Source organism: Lynx canadensis, chromosome B1 (assembly GCF_007474595.2).
Source record: "Lynx canadensis isolate LIC74 chromosome B1, mLynCan4.pri.v2, whole genome shotgun sequence".
NCBI lineage: Eukaryota > Metazoa > Chordata > Mammalia > Carnivora > Felidae > Lynx > Lynx canadensis.
Window position 1 is genome coordinate 22,137,410 of NC_044306.2, and position 17,660 is coordinate 22,155,069.

The window sequence follows — 17,660 nt, forward strand, 5'->3', positions numbered from 1 at the left end:
TTGTGTTATAGAGCCTGAACAGGCTAAGACGATACTAATGTTTGAGAAATACTACCCCAGGATACACAAGGCTTCTTAATGACATTTTGGGAGGGGTAAGTGGTAAAGAATACACAGCCATAACACTTTCATACACCTATTTGGGTAAGAAGAACATCAAGCTCATGTAATCAACTGTTTGAATATGATGTGTTTTGTCACAGCATCATGATAAATATATTATGTGTGGGTATATTTGACTTCTGGAAAGACAAAACCTTTGGGGGTGGTACTTGTTAATACTACATGACTCTAATATTTTAAAACATTAAACAATCCACTCCTGGATTATTATTGCCCATTTTCTTAAGCAATTATAATGAATGACTGGGTCACATGGGTATTTTACTTGGTAATTGAAAGTGTGAATACTGTAACAACAAATTATTTTGCCTTTAAGAATGTTTTAAACTCATGTTTATTAAGTGAGGAATGGCTTATGCACTTGGGCCTGATTATATTAATTCGGTATTTAGCACTGAATTCTATTTTGGAAGAATCAAGAAAATAATTATAATTATAATACCACATATTAACATGTTAGCTTTTTATGTTTCTGAGTGGCTCAGTCAGTTTTGTTATAGAATGTTATAGAAAATTGTTGGTATTCTTTACTTGTTACTGGATTATGGTTTCAATAAAATTTAGAAAAAAAATGTTGCTGAGTATTTCTTCAATTAATTGAGCTTTGTAAACCCATTCCCTAACACTCCATTTTCATATGACAGGGATATATTTGGTGATAGTCACATCTTGCTTTTTTCACTATAGTGTTTCTCAAACTTACATTAAAAAGATACATTTAAATAGAACTGTACTTATTCGTTGGCTTTTATAATTATTAGAGAATATTGTTATTTTTATTTAGCCATGAACTAAATTTTAAAAGTATTTTCTGTCTCTGCCTTTCATTCTATTCTTCAGCCAAATGATTTTTAAATGAAAACTTACTAGAATAATACAGGTTCTTTAAAGAAATTTTGATTCTCTGGGGGCACCTGGGTGGCTTAGAAAGTTAAGCGTCCAACTTTGGCTCAGGTCATGATCTCGCTGTCCGTGAGTTCGGGCCTTATGTTGGGCTCTGTGCTGACAGCTCAGAGCTTGGAGCCTGTTTCGGATTCTGTGTCTCCCTCTCTCTCTGCCCCTCCCCTGCTCACGCTCCGTCTCTCTGTCTCTGAAAAATGAATAAACCTTAAAAAAAATAAAATAAAAATAAAAAAAGAAATAAAAAAAGAAATTTTTATTCTCCAAGTGACTTGTTTTTATGATATTTACATACTTTTATTTATCTGTCCCTAAGTTCATTATATATATATATATATTCATTATATATATATATATATATTCATTATATATATATATTCATTATATATATATTCATTATATATATATTCATTATATATATTCATTATATATATATTCATTATATATATATTCATTATATATGTGTGTGTATATATATATATATATATATATGTTGTTTTCTTTAAAAATAGGAGGCATGGGGCACCTCAGTGGCTCAGTCAGTTAAGCGTCTGACTTTTGATTTTGGTTCGGGTCATGATCTCACCGCTGAGACAGAGCCTTGTGTCTTTGGATTCTGCCCTGGGTGTTCTCTCTCGCTCTCTCTTTCTCTCTCTCTCTCTCTCTCTCTCCCCCCCCGGGTGTTCTTTGTCTCTCTCTCTCTCTCTCTCTCTCTCCCAAAACACAAAACAAAACAAAAACCAAAAGAGTCATTTAATAGTCATTTAAACGTGCACATGATCAAAATTTTATAAAGGTTTATCATATATAGCAATTTGATTAAATTTTGCAGAACAAAATTATTTTTATAGTTAAACACATAGTATATTTCTTCACAAAGTTTATTGCCTTAGTAATTTTTCAAAATATCCAAAATAATAAATATTGTCACTATAGTTATCTTGATTCTCTTGTAAAAGATAGGATGTTTGGTCATCTATTTTTATGTTTATAATTTATAAAATATTTTCCACTTCCTACATCATTGAAAGTCACTGGATTATGTGTTCCGGTTTGTGTGTTAATGTGGCAAGAAAATAACCAATTTGTTATTATTTTTACTAAGTAGTATGAAAAATCTTTAGGATATTAATAAACTTTTAGATGTTAAATTTTAAAGTCTTTGGGGCATAATATTTGAAGTGTTCTCATATATGTAACTTATATAAATTGTATATGTCACTCATAGAAGTGTTGAGACCGAAGAAATTCGACTTCAGTTTTGACTAATGCAATATTTGCAATTAAACTCTTTACCAACAGGTGGTGCTAGAAAGTTTAATATTTGTTTCAGTAGTCGTACTTCTTGGGGGAAAAATGTGGCAATTTTTTAAGCACTATAAAACAATAGTTATATATAATTAACCCCTGCTTGCTTTTCCAGCTCCACCTAAGACCGTACGATTGGTTGGTGGTAGCGGTCCTCATGAGGGCAGAGTGGAGATTTTCCACAGTGGCCACTGGGGCACGGTCTGTGATGACCACTGGGAGCTACGAGGTGGACAGGTCGTCTGTAGAAGTTTGGGTTACCAAGGTGTTCAAGCTGTGCATAAGGGAGCTTACTTTGGACAAGGTAATTAAAAAATATATTATATATATATATATATATATATATGTATATATAGCTTTTTTTAAATGAAATGTTGGCCCCTCTCTAATACACAGAAGATAGTAGCAGCGGGAACATATAAAATAGGAAGAGATATCCTATGTAGGAGTTTTTTTCAAAAGCCCTTCCTAGAAAGTAGAAATGAAAAGAAATAGATCTTAAAAATAAATGGCATACGCTCTCAGGCGATCTTTAGTGTTTAAACGGTGTTTAGACTCGTTTGGTTCAGTAGACAACACCAGAGGAAAATAGTGGTTGGTGCAGTAGAAGAGGAGAACTAGGGACAGGTGAACCACAGGCCGTCCTGGGAAGCTCAGTTTATGGATCCGGGTCCTGGGGGCATAGGAGCATTTCCCTGTGCTCGCTCACATTCTCTCCTCTGCGGAACGGGAGAGCCGGGCACCGGCTTGTGCATTTTCCTCACAGTCGTGTTCCACAGCAGTGAGATCTATCCTTGGTCCCTGATGGAGCACCTGTATTCTAAAAGGACAGTGAGGAGCCGTGAAAGAGAAAGAAGCGATTACGTAGGCTCTCCCTACCTGCTCCTTATGATTTCTCTAAATCCTTTAAGAAACGTGATGAGAAATAAGGGAAGACGTAGGTTACTTTCCCCTCTATTTGAGGTTCGTAAAACACTGAGTAATTCTGTTGCTGCATGCATATTTGTGTATTTTTACCCAGCTGACTCCATAACCTGCTCTATGAATGTATTAAAGAGCTAGGAAGAGAGGCACCTGGGTGGCTCAGTTGGCCTAGCGTCCAACTTCGGCTCAGGTCATGATCTCGCAGTTCTTGAGTTTGAGCCCCATGTCAGGCTCTGTGCTGACAGCTCAGAGCTTGGAGCCTGCTTCAGATTCTTTGTCCCTCCCCTCACCCCCCCCCCTCAAAAATCAATAAACGTTAAAAAAGAATTTTTTTTTAAGAGCTAGGAAGAAAATTTGCAGGGGCCGAAAGTATTTGAATGTATACATTGTGACATTTTTACTGTCTCATTTATTTTTCCTAAATGGGTACCTTACAACAGGTTTTATGTATAATTAAACATATGAGCGTTTCAATTCTAAATGATAAAGAGATTAGAAAAAAGTAACCATATAAAATTAGACTTTTAAAGTCACTATTTTCTTCCTTATTTACTCTACAAATCTGACAAATACATAATTAGTTTCTCTGAAATTGATGTTGACAAAAAAAATTGGCCTTCTTGATTTTATTAAGTGTTATTTTAGATATGGGCAAGAAGAATTTTCATGCAAAGTTATGCAAAGTTATAAACATAAGATTATCTGGTAATGCTGCTATTTTGTCTATAGCAATAAAATAAGGGAGTGTGTCAAGATAAATAAACTTTAAAAGAAGAGATAAATTGGGGCACCTGGGTGGCTGAGAGCCTGCCTGGGATTCTCTGTCTCCCTGTCTTTCTGTCTCTCTGTCTCTCAAAAATAAATAAGCATTTAAGAAGAGAGAGAAATTTAAGCAGAGATCCAGGTTCCAAAGTCTTCAGAGGTCAGAAAAATCATTTAGTCTCATATGAAGAGGTGAGATAAGACAAAAGAGTGTGGTGATGGCGAGAATTTCTGTGCCTAGGCTCAGCCCCTGGCCCCAGTTTTTAATTTGTGTCTTACAGCTTTGAACAGAAGAAACAAAGGAAATAGAAAAGATCCATAATTTTCTGCAACCATACATCTTTGGAATTTCCATACGTTCCATCTCTACTATATTTTCAGAACTTTCTCCCCAGGTTGAAAAGTATGGGACTAAAATCATTCTTGTACCTCTAAAATGTACCTCCTAAAGCAAAACGTTTTAAATATCAATAAGCCAGATAATTGTTTTTTCCAGAGAAGAAAACAAAATTTAAAAATCCCCAACTCTTGGTCACTGGAGAATCAGATGAATCAGTCAGTCGTTTAGCAAGACTGAGCTACCAACCTGGGTTTCAACAACGTATGAGGAGAGAATTTATTTCTGTGGAAACTAAGACCAATAGCATGAAAGCCCATTTATTTCAAATATTTAATCATATAAAATATTTCAGATGACTGTTAGCATCTATGAAGTAAACAACCACAGTGCTTAATGGATGAAATACAATTTTCATCGATGGTGACTTCCTCACCTGGTAGATGGATAAAATTATTCAGTTGTAAGAATAACAACATGTAGATTATTTGAATTATTAGGATGTGCCTTTGTTGACAAAGTGAAATACAGTTTGCCATTTTTCAGATAATTTAAACATGGGCTAGCTGAATAACTGAATCCAAAAAGAGAAAACTATCCTAAAATGGGGGAAAACTCACCTTTCCTCAAGATGAGTGATTTTATAGCTTACATTATACAGAGAGACATTTAACTTTGTGTCTTTAAGAAAGAAGCCTCACGCACCCAGGTGACTCAGTCTGTTTAGCGTCTGACATGGGCTCAGGTCATAATCTCAAGGTTCGTGAGTTCAAGCCCACCTCAGGCTCGCAGCTCTCAGGGGAGAACCCGCTTCAGATCCTTTATCCCCCTCTCTCTGCCCCTCCCCTACTTGTGCTCTCTCAAAAATAATAAAACATTGGGAAGGGAAGGGAAGGGAAGGGAAGGGAAGGGAAGGGAAGGGAAGGGAAGGGAAAAGAAGGGAAAAGCCCCACACCCCGTGGGACGCCTGGGTGGCTCAGTCAGTTGAGTGTCCAACTCTTGATTTCGGCTCAGGTCATGATCCCAGGGTTAGACTTTGCACTGAGCATGGAGGCTGTTTAAGATTCTCTGTGTCCCTCTCTCTCCCTCTGCCCTTCTCCCCTGCTTATATGCACTCTGTCTCTCTCAAATAAAAATTACAAAATCTATGATTAAAAAAAGGAAACAAACCCTGTAGGTGCAGTTTATTAATCTCTTATACCTTGAAGTAAACCTTTCATCTATTATAAAGGGTAAACCAAATTCAGAGCAACAGCAGTAGCATATGTACTGTAATTTGCGGAAAACGAGTAACGTTTGGCAGAATATGATCTGTGGAAGGAAAGCAAACAAGATGTTGTTCCCCAGCTTCATTTCCTCACTGAATTTGCCCTACACTTAAAAGCTTTTTTCTCTTGTTGTGGAAGTTTGTATTTAAATTTTAGTTTGTTGACACATAGTGTAATATTGATTTCAGGGGTAGAATTTAGTTGACTCGTCACTTACATGTAACACCCAGTACTCATCACAGTAAGTGCCCTCCTTAATGCCCATCACCCATTTAGCCCATCCCTTTGATGCAACACTTGCCAGCAACCCTCAGTTTGTTCTCTGTATTTAAGAGTCTCTAATGGTTTGCCTCCCTCTTTTTATTTTATTTTTCCTTCCCTTCCCCTATGTTCATCATCGTGTTTCTTAAGTTCGACATGAGTGAAATCATGTGATACTTGTCTTTCTCTGAATTATTTTGCTTAGCACAGTACATTCTAGTTCCATCCACATTGTTGCACATAGCAAGATTTCATTCTTTTGATGGCTGAGTAATATTCCATTATATATATATATATACATATATATGTATATGTATATGTATATACATATATATGTATACGTATATGTATATACATATATATACACACAAACCATATACACACACACACACACATATATACATACACATATCTAAATACATATACACAAACCACATCTTCTTTATCCATTTGTCAGTTGATGGACATTTGGACTCTTTCCATAATATGGCTGTTGTTGTTAATGCTGCTATAAATATCACGGTGTACAAAGCTGTTTTCCATTGAGTTCCAAACATAGGTGGTAAACACAAAGTTAGAGATGTCTCAAGCTTGCATTAACATTAAGGCCTACTCTCACAAGTAAAGTATTCTTGTCCCCATAGCCCTTCTTCCTGCTTGTATCTCCAGGGATTAAGAAAAGACAGAAATAAGTATTCTGAAATCCTGGCAAGAATATGTTTTCCATTTAAATAAGTAATAAAACAATAGAATTTAGTCTAATGTGAAATGCGTCATTGGGCTGTATGGAGACAGTTCTCTCATATTTTGTTTGGATAACTGACTACTTCTCGAAGATGAGGGTCCATTTTTAGTGAGACTGTGTTTTCACGGTAGTTGGTGATTCTATACATGATACTAGAGTGTTGTTATAATGAAACAACCAGGCATGTCTGAATTTTGTTTTTCTTTAACATTCTTAATTGCCTACTGAAGTGAATTGGAAAGACTAAGAATTTTATAACTGAGGAGATATGAGATGAAACCTTAACTCTGCTACTTCTGTCTCAGATTGCATTTTTCCCCCAATAAAATGAGAATCAGAGCACCAACCCCATCAGATTTATTCTGAATCTTAAATGAGTTGGCATACAGAAAGTACTCAACACAAAGCCTGGCTCAGCATTGCTCAATATGGTGGCAGAGATCACTGTAAGCAACGGCTCCAACTGTATCATTCCAAAGGTATTTGCCATCCTCTTTGAAAGGATCAGTACCATATTGTCGATGACATCAGGGATATTCCAGGGCTCAAAGTTGAATGTGACTTTGTACTCCACAGAAGTGTGACTGCAGGAGTGTCTTCTGTGGGGAAGCCAACCCTGTCCTCACTCTTCTCAAGACAGACCCTGCTCTTTTCACCTCTCTGTGGATACTTCAATACCAAACAATTGGACAATGATTATGAGAATTTTAAAATAATAAAGCAAGCTGATCTGGGAGACATAATAGAACTGAGGTTATTTGTTCTGAAGAAAAAGACCCTGAGCAATAAATTTCATGATCTGCTTCATTGTACGTTGTATTTTAAGAACCGGGCTTACATTGTAAGCTGATTTGGGATTAGACACGGCAAACAACCTCTTTATGTGAAGCTGTTTCAACTCCTCCACCTTAAATTTACAGTTTCACTCAGGAGGAAAAGAAAAGGCAATTCCAAACGCAGGATAGAGACTGGAAAGGAAACTTAGAAATATGAGTGGAGGTGGGCGTAGGGGAGAGAGAGAGAGATGCATTCAGGTTTTAATTACTTGTTCCCTGGGGAAGTAAGAAAAATCAGATCAACACTATATTGTACATTACTCCCAGAACTGAAACAAGAAGAAAAATGTTTAAATTTATACCTTTTGTATTTTCCCCCTTAAAGAAAAAACACAATTCTGGACATAGTTATTCCCCTCCTCCCCCTTCTGGTTTTAAAACAGCAAACCTGACTTACCCAAGATAATCCTTGTTAGCTTTAAAAACAATTACTTTTGCAGCTGCAGGCAAAATGTTTTCTAGGAATAAAACTTAAAGCTCACTCCTTTAAATAGGTTCTTTAATTTGGATGCACCTTTTGCATACAGTGGAATGTTTTTTTTTTTTTTTTTTTTTTTTTTTTTTGAGTACACCAAAAGGTTAAACTTAAGGAAGCACTGAGTGGCTCCTGGTCACTGCACGGGGCAGTGCAGGGCGAGGGAGTCACTTCTCTGCCTGGACAGGCTTTCCAGTCTCTTGTTCCAGTGGCCTCCCAGCAGCGAACTTGGACGAGCTTTACCGACCATGGTGGTGCTCCAGGAGTTTGTCCCATCAGTTCTTGCTGATGCAGAAAGCTGGAGCTGGATTGGGGTAGCCAACTCGTCTTCTAAGTTTACAGGAGTTTGCGCTGCCGCTCCAAACGTGAAAGCAGAAACTAAAGAAAATTCTAAACATAAATATCATCTTTTTTTTTTTAGTACCCCTTTCACATTTCATAATCAATTTTCCAAGTGGAAGTTTTTAAATTACAAGAATAAATGGAAGGAGATCAAAAATATCACTGTACCTCTGAACTGACCCTTCAGTGAATGCGAGTAAAATCTCAAATATAAAATATATCAGTGACTCAGAACTCAAATTCTTACAGACTGACCCCTGCCCACTGGAAGTTTTAAAATGTAAATGTTTAGGTACACTGGGTGGCTCAGTCGGTTGAGTGTCTGACTTGGGCTCAGGTCGTGATCTCAGGGTTTGTGGGTTCAAGCCCCGCATCAGGCTCTGTGCTGACAACTCGGAGCCTGGAGCCTGCTTCCGATTCTGTGTCTCCCTCACTCTCTGCCCCTCCCCCACTCACACTCTGTCTCTCTCTCCTTCACAAATAAATAAACATTAAAAAGATTTTTTTTAATGTAGATGTTTAGGGCCACTGGGTGGTTCAACCAGTTGAACATCCAACTCTTGATTTGGGCTCAGGTCATGATCCCAGGGTCGCAGGATCAAGCCCTGCGAGCCCCCGCACTGAGCATGCGGCCTGCTTAAGATTCTCTCTTTCTCTCTCTCCCTCTGCCCCGCTCCCCTACTCATGCTCTCTCTCTCTCTCTCTAATAAAAAAATTTAAAAAAATAAATAGAAATAAAAATAAAAAATAAACAAAATAAAAGGTAGATGTTTGGCTGCTGGGTATTATGGAACCTGATTTGGAGCCCATTGAGTTCTTAACACATCTGTTTTGTTACTTATGGTAACAAAGACAATAGGAAGTATGGGGTAATACTGTTAATCAAGTACACATGATATGATATCACTTAGTGCTCACATTGCCTGTGAGAATAGATATTATAGCCCCAGTCTGCATAGAGAAAGTCAGTCAACTTACCAGAGCTGTCACAAAACCTGCCCAAATTTGCGCAATGGTTATGGTGGTTGTGGGGGGGGAGACAAGATTTGCGCCTTCACCTATTTCTTTCCGCTAGACAGAATGTCCTTCTAAGTTCGTTATCTTGAAGAATTTCCAAAGAGCTTCTTTAAAATCTTAGAATCACAGAATTTTAAAGGTAAATGAAATCCCAGAGCTATATCAGCCCCACCTCCTTATTCTGCATCTATGCTAAAACAGGGAAAATGCGTGTCTTCTTCAGAACCACTAAACTAGAATTGACAACTATAGCCTAAGTTTACCCATTCTCAATTCTGATTCCCATTCCGTTTCCAATTTTGATTTTTAACCTCACCAAAAAACAAAACAAAACAAAACAAAAGGCTTTTTTCTTGAAGAAGTTGTTGACTTCTCAACCAGAAGTCTTTTTTTTTAAAATTTTTCTTGTTTATTTATTTTTGAAAGAGAGAGAGACACACAGAATGTGAGTGGGGGAGGGGCAGAGAGAGAGGGAGACACAGAATCTGAAGCAGGTTCCAGGCTCTGAGCTGTCAGCACAGAGACCGACGTGGGGCTTGAACTCACAGCCCCGGAGACCATGACCTGAGCTGAAGTCGGTCGCTTAACCGACTGAGCCATCCAGGCGCCCCACAACTAGAAGTCTTTAAAGTAATCCAGATTGAAATCACCCAGCCATGACTAGATTTAATTAAAATTCATTCAGACTTGTAACCAACAGCGGTTTTTGCTTCTCCACACACCTATTCAGCAGCTGCTCTGCAATCTCGTCACTATACTACCTCTCATGAAATATGATCACCTTTTTGGTGTTTGTTGTTTCCCAGAAAAGTGGTGAGGGACTGGACAGCAGATTAAATCTGAATCTTTGAAACAGATATCCCTATCTGTAATTTTTTAAAAAGAGATTATGAGGGAATGGCATCATCGGTTGAGCATATTCCCAGGCATCACAAACCAAACTCATAAAATTTCACAAGCCGTGGACAACACAGTGATAGCTGTCTGCTTTTGGAAACACAAAATCAGTCAATTTGCTCTCCTTCCAACCCCCAAATGGTAAAGGGAATTGTAGATGTGTACGTGGTTAGGTAGATAAATAGATAGATGGATGACAAATAGATAGGAGTATAAAATAAACTGAACACCTCAATTTTGCATAGTTTCCCACTAGCCAGAAAGAAAGTTCAGAGACAATAACAATGACAGCAGCAGCACCCAAATTCCTTGTGTAATAGTTATTATGTAAAGAAATAAAAATAAAATTTGTTTTTAATCTTTGAGGTTTACATCAAGGTAAAATTTTATGAATCTTATGCTACGTTTGAATTAATTTTTAATGCAGCAAACAATTTGGAATGAGATGGAAAGATGCATATTAAACACATGTTTCCCTTAGGCTCAATAGTCCTGAATATATTAATATAAAATTAAAACAAATCTGTGAAAATTATTTTTATAACTCTCTTTGGGCTTCTGTGCAGTCAGTGAATTGTACCTAGTCTTAAATGTCATCATGTTCTGTCTCTTGGTGTCATTCTGTTATTTTGATAAACGCAAACATTTTTCCTGAGTCTCAGTTGATGTACCTGTGAAATGGAGATAATCACCATTATTTTACAGGGTTATCAGAAGACGTAAATTTTAAACATCAGGTGTAGAAAAAACCTAGGATGTTCACTGTGGCTGAATCTTTTCTACATCGCTAAAGACCAGAGTTACTGAATTGCCCAATATGTCTATCATATCCGTGTCCTTGGTGGAAAAAGCATCAGAATAGGAGGTAGGGGTTCTAGATACAGGTATCAACTCTGCTGCCGATTACGTATGTGATCTCAGTTGCCTCATCTGCTCTAAAACATAAGCTGGAAGTCAGTGCAAGAAGGAACGGATTTCGATTCCCTTCACTCACGGAGGCAGGCAAAACAGATCTGCTGAACGACTGACTCTAACGATGCAGGGGATTGCAGTGAATCATCTTTTAAAGGCACTGGCTCCACGCAGATGCAGGGTGGAAATTAGCTACATGACCTTGGCCCAACTTACTTACTCTCTTCGATTTTCCCTCTCCTCAGCAGTAAAATGGCACTAGAAGAGCACTTAACTTCTTAAGGTTATTTGAGGACTCGAGATAACAGATTAAGAGTACTTGGAACGTTTTCAGCCACATCATTAATTCGTCACAGAGTGGGCTTAAATGTTCACGATTACTACTACAGCTTTGGCATTCTGACATTTGTGACTTCCTTTACGGAGGCTTCTCAACATTTGTGTTCACATATCAGCATATGAATGGACTCTTTTCCGTGTTGTGCTACCCCTGCGGGGCTGTCCTACTGGTGCTCCAGCCACTGGAGGGGAGGGATTCTCATTCTTAATTCTCTTTTCCCGGATTGTGAAATGTCTGCCCTGCTGAGATCGAAATCCAGTGACTGAACCTACAAAATGAGGAGTGAACGCATCACAGTGCCCTGGAACAGAGACTCTCATAGAGCCATCCCGTTCTTGGGCTCCTGTTATGACAGACCCATGCTGTCCCCAAAAGTTTCACTTACATTTGTTGATACACTTTATGAATGTCTGTATGTGTAATAGACACAATGTAGAAATGTCCCACTGTTTTGGCTCTCTTCTACGTGGACATGGGCAGAGCTCCACGATTTGTGCAGTTGTGATTATTTGCATATATTTTTGAGTCCCTTTGGGGCTTCCAAAAAATTTAGATAGACTTTATATATTTACAAGGAAGCACATATGTGCAGACACGCCCACACATACGAACACTCACAAACACAAAAAAGATGGGGCTATACCTTGTAAGAGCCCCTTGGGAACAAAAATGTATTCCTGGCAAGGTTTCTGATTTTGAGGTCATATTCCCCTAATCTTTTTCTTTTTTATCTGCCTTAAAATTTTAAGTCAAACAGGCTCAATACTGTTACAAACATTTCAAAATATACTTGAGTTCTCAGGTTACTACTTTTGTAATTGAACAGCCCAGGAAAACCTGTCTTTTCTAATAGAAATATTGTTTGGGCCCGAATGATTTAATTACTACTATATGAACTGAACAATGCAGTGTTCCGAATTACCTTGAGAACATGAACCCAAATATAATTTTGTCTCATGTTTGGATCTTGCTAGTAGAGGCACAAATTATTCAAAGATTAAGAGAATGCCCCAATTTATTTTATAGGTGGAAATAAAAATTTTCTATCTAATTCTGAGAGTAAATGAAAACACAAGTCTTCAGAGAAAAATCTCTCCATACACATCCTATTAACTGTCCTTCTAGCTTACAGACTTTCTTCTTTAATCCAACTTCTACATTTCTGGCAGATATACATTTCTAAAATATAGTTCTGATGATATCATTAAAAAAAAATTTTTTTTTTAAGTTTAAGAGAGAAAGAGAGAGTTGGGGAGGGGCAGAGAGGGGAGAGAAAGAGAATCCCAAGCAGACTCCACACTAAGTGCAGATTCCGGTGCGGGACTCAAACCCACCAACTGTGAGATATGACCCTGAGCCAAAATCAAGAGGCGGTCTCTCAACCCACTGAGCCACCTAGGTGCCCCAATGATGTCACTTCTTTTGGCGACTCACAATATACAATTCAGAGTATTGTAAACATGGTCCTGGCTTTCTATACAGGCTTCCTCTTGATTGCTCTCCCCTCATTAATGTACTTTGTGTTTTAGATGCCAGGATCCTGGTGACTGTTGTAATACATCAAGCATTACCTTGCACCCCCACTCTATGGAATAACTTCTTTTTATACATGTGGAAAACCTCTCTCCATTTTTTTTTTAAGTTAGGTCAAATGTTATCCACAAAGTGGTTACAAAATTCCCAATATTTGTAACTTATTCATATGTACACACACCACTATATTATTATGCACATCACTCAGCATGTATATAAACTTTTATTTATTGAACTCATAGAATATTTGAAAAATCAGCAAGAGTAATGTCATTATGTATGCCATTATAGAGGCCTCTTTGAAAAAAAAAAGTCTTCACTTAATACCGTGTTTTATAAGTCACAAGGTCTGTTTCTAAGCTGAAGTGATTTCTAATTATGTTTTATATAGCTCTTTGACCGAAAGAGAACCTTTCAACATCACATTGATCTGAATTGAAGAAAATGTATTATTGATTATGCTGACGGTATTAAGATATTTATTTACCATCCACCAGACTTGCTAAGGGGTTTCTGGAAATTTAGCTGCTAAATCATCAGTTTCTTGATAGCATGAAATGTCCTTAAAAACACATCAGGAGGTTTGCATTATGTATATTTAACAAAACCCCACATCTTTCATTTAGAAGTCTTTCAAAGGATCCATTCCTTATGTGTAAAAGAAAGGGGAATTTTTATATGTGACACTCACAGAAAATCTTTAGAGTGTACCAGAAAAACATTTCTAAACATTGTTTTTCAAATGATCTTCTCCTGGCATGCATGGATTCCTTTCAAAAAGCAGTTGTTTCCTTATTCATTGATAGAATAATGTCCTTCTCTTGAAAGTGACAGTGAAGTCTGTGTATTTAGTTCGTTAAATATCTTCCAGGGAGCCTACTGCTGATGGCCGTTTACCCTTTCATGTGTCTGGGGAAGAGTTCAAGATAAAGAGAGTATTAGCTCTGTCATTTTGTTGTTTGTCTGTGTTTGCAATTAATAACCCATGGTCTTTTTGCAGGATAGTTTGTAAGCCCTTTGCTGATTGTATTAGACTTAGTTTAATTAAAAATAGATAATATGCTTTTTGATTGCCGATGGAACTGGAGGGTATTATGCTAAGTGAAATTAGTCAGAGAAAGACAAAAATCTTATGACTTCACTCATATAAGGACTTTAAGAGACAAAACAGATGAACATAAGGGAAGGGAAACAAAAATAATATAAAAACAGGGAGGGGGGAAGCATAAGAGACTCATAAATATGGAGAATAAACAGAGGGTTACTGAGGGGTTGTGGGAGGGGCGATGGGCTCAATGGGTAAGGGCACTAAAGAATCTACTCCTGAAATCATCTTGCACTCTATGCTAACTAATTTGGATGTAAATTTAAAAAAAAAATAGGTAATATATTTGGTAAGCCAGGCACACGTAAACAGCATTACACCAGAAGCTAAGAAAAGAACTCCAGTACCTGTTAATGTTTCAGAGAATGCCTCATACAGATGGCCTCAGACCATCAGGTCATTGCACATACCTGTGATTAGCAAAGCTTATTTCCCTTCTTATTTCTAAAAATAAAATGAATCTGTTAAAACCAATCATTCTTTTATCTGTGATTTCATAGAGCTGTGGATATACCTTTGGTATAGGTCTTATTACGTTGTACCCTTACTAGTTTACACAGTGACAGAATATCAGGTTTTCCGGGGCAGATTAATTTTTGAATCCAAATAGAAAGCACGGCACTTGGATGTAGGTAATAAGCAGCCCCTTTGTCTTAAGTTAGAGGTTCAACTAATGTTTTTGCCCCACTCAGACATAAACCCCAGACCGTGTTTACTGATGCATTTGTATCTGGTTTCTTCAGGTACCGGTCCAATCTGGCTGAATGAAGTGTTTTGTTTTGGCAGAGAATCATCTATCGAAGAATGTAAAATTAAACAGTGGGGTGCGAGAGTCTGTTCACACTCTGAAGATGCTGGAGTCACTTGCGTTTTATAATGTTTCGTTTTCTTCCACATTTATGAAACCACTGTTGCAAAATGATTTTATAAGTTTGCTCCATTAAAATCGGTCCAGTGAATATTTAGGAGATTAGGAATCTTGTCTAAAGAAAAGGAATTGTTTAAAATCACTGGTTAAACATACTGAACGCTGTCACACTTCCTATATGTCTATATTTAAACCATTTCAACTTCTTTAGGTTTTTAAATGGAATTTCTAACATAACGACATGCATCAAAAGGAACGGATTAAAGTCTAAGGCTTCTGGATTATAAATGCCAATGATAATGGAAACACCTTCCAATCATTGACCTCAGCTGATACCTTCACAAGATGACAAGTTTTGTCATTTTTGTCTTCTCTGTAATCTTTTGAGTTGATTTTAATTAAATTACTGTCTTAATAATGAGAGGATTGGGAAGAGGTTTTTTGTGCCAAGTTTGCAAAATCTCTAACCATACACGTTTGTTGAGGAAAAATTTTACCCGGCCATCAAATTCTCTGAATGTGCAATAACTTGGCTGTTAGATAGCAATGTTCATGACATACTTTGGCCATGATGAAAAACTTATCAGAAGATTTACAGGTCAATACAGGTCAGTAATATGATGATAAAGAAAAACAACACGATTATTTTATGTGTTCATGTATTGACAGTTTTACTTTTTATTTGTTACTTTGTTTGTCTGAACCATAAATTAGTTAAAAGCAGAGCATCTGAGAGAAGGTACAGACCGCCATCACTATATGTGTGTTGATAACTGGTGGATCAAACATGTCGTTTTCAACATGGAGCTCAGTTTTTTATGCATTTTAAATTAAGTTGAATAGTTGTTATAATTCTAAGACACTGTGTTTGAAATGTAAATACATGCAATCATTCTATTTTAAATAATAGCATGCACATGTCTTGAGCACAGAAGCAAGTTTCAGCCACCCTTCTTTGGAATCTTTCATGAAGTCCCTCAACAATTACAACCAGCAAAAGAGAGGTAAGACAGAGAGATAGAGAGATCTTCAGCCCTAAAGGGTCTGTGACCCTAACTAGTAGTCTATCACCAGGTCTGTCTATGCAGGTCTAGTCTGTCTTAGAGTGTGAAAGGCCACCAGGAACCCAGGGCCTGTACCCTACTAAGTATACAGCCAGAAAGACCAGTGACTGCTATCGAAGCCAAGCCAAATCCAATCGAGCCCTGAGAAGAACATACTCTTTCAAGTTTCCTAAGCCCAACCCAGAGGGACACATGATTAGATAGTGGTACTACTATGGAATGGCTCTACTATTCCCTCTGTAATGGTGATAAGCAAAAAAGGGCTTATGTATTTTTTCATATCCTGAAGTCTCACTTCACAAATGGTAACCACGTAGTAGATTCCCTACTTCTCACTTGCAAAGGCAAAAATGTTGTCTTGGAAATGGAACTGTTGGAAATGGCCTGTTGAAATGGCCTTTTACCACGTTATGTCCTTCTGCTTGTTAAACATAGGATGATTTTCTCCAGTGTAATTGTGACTAAGAGAATGGATTCTCAAGGTAGACAGACTGTCTATAGAGCCTCGCTCTGCATTCATCTGGTTTAATTCCTTGTGCTCAACTGCACCGTATTTCCCTCAAAAGGCAAACAAGATGGTATGAAAAAGAATCCTTGGGGCACATGGGTGACTCAGTCAGTTAAGCATCCAACTTTGGATGCTTGATTTCGGCTCAGGTCACAATCTCGTGGTTCGTTTGATCGAGCTCCACGTTGGGCTTTGCACTGACAGCATGAGGTCTGCTTGGGATTCTGTCTCCCTCTCTCTCTGCACCTTCCCCCTCACTTTGTCTCTTTCTCTCAAAATAAATAAATAAACTTATTTTTAAAAAAAGAATCCTTTGCATATCAGCCTATATGAGATGTATGAGATCAGTGCCTATGGGTGTGTGTGCTGTACTGATGTCGACTGTATGGATACTTATTTTCCATGGAGGTATAGACATTTGTTTCTTGTAAACCAAGAAAGGCCTTTTTGTAATTGAGGTAATCCATTACACTCCGTCCAGTCTAGCAATGGGCTTAATTGTGCCAATATATTTGGGAGTTTTACTTTGGAATGCTAAATTGCATTATCTCCCTCAAGAAGCAGTACTTTGTGATTTGGTGAAGGAAGGAAGGGAGGGAGGAAGGAAGGGAGGGAGGAAGAGAGGGAGGGGCGAGGGGAGAGAGGGAGGAAAGAAGGAAGGAAGAAAGGAAGAAAGAAAAAGAAAGAACACCTGACCAGAATCATTGTATCCTACTTGTCTAGCCATCTAGCATCAAAATAAGTGCAGTGTGAATTAATTAAAAAAAAAATTAAGGAAGAAACAGAAAGAAAGGAAAGGGAGGTAGAAAATAGGAATACCAGTTGATATTTGAGAACCAAATATATTTTACGTCAGTTACCTGAATAAATAATTTCAAGTAAAAGCCTCCAGTTTTGCAAAAACTTATGAACTATGATAGTCTGTATTCAAAAGATTTGATTAAGGCATATATCTGTCACAAATCATATAGTAATATTTGTGATTAAGGGGGAATGGAATATTTGAAACCTCAGTAATTTATGTGTGCTGAGGATTGCATTTATACTTATATCTAAGCCAGTCACTGACAAGAGATACAAACTTAGCATCATTGGATTTGCATAATAAGAATTATTCATGGGGGCGCCTGGGTGG

The 17,660-nt window shown here is 37.5% G+C and overlaps 1 protein-coding gene across 1 annotated transcript in view; it reads left to right on the forward strand.

Moving 5' to 3' along the window:
• The window catches only part of MSR1 (macrophage scavenger receptor 1), an 81,771-nt gene extending 65,110 nt beyond the window's left edge, over nucleotides 1-16,661 (forward strand). Inside the window, exons 9-10 of the mRNA XM_030312231.1 lie at nucleotides 2,447-2,635; nucleotides 14,829-16,661. Of these exons, the coding sequence (XP_030168091.1) occupies nucleotides 2,447-2,635; nucleotides 14,829-14,962 (323 nt within the window). The 3' untranslated portion in view covers nucleotides 14,963-16,661. The remainder of the gene's footprint in view (nucleotides 1-2,446; nucleotides 2,636-14,828) is intronic.
• The last annotated feature ends 999 nt before the right edge of the window (nucleotides 16,662-17,660 follow it).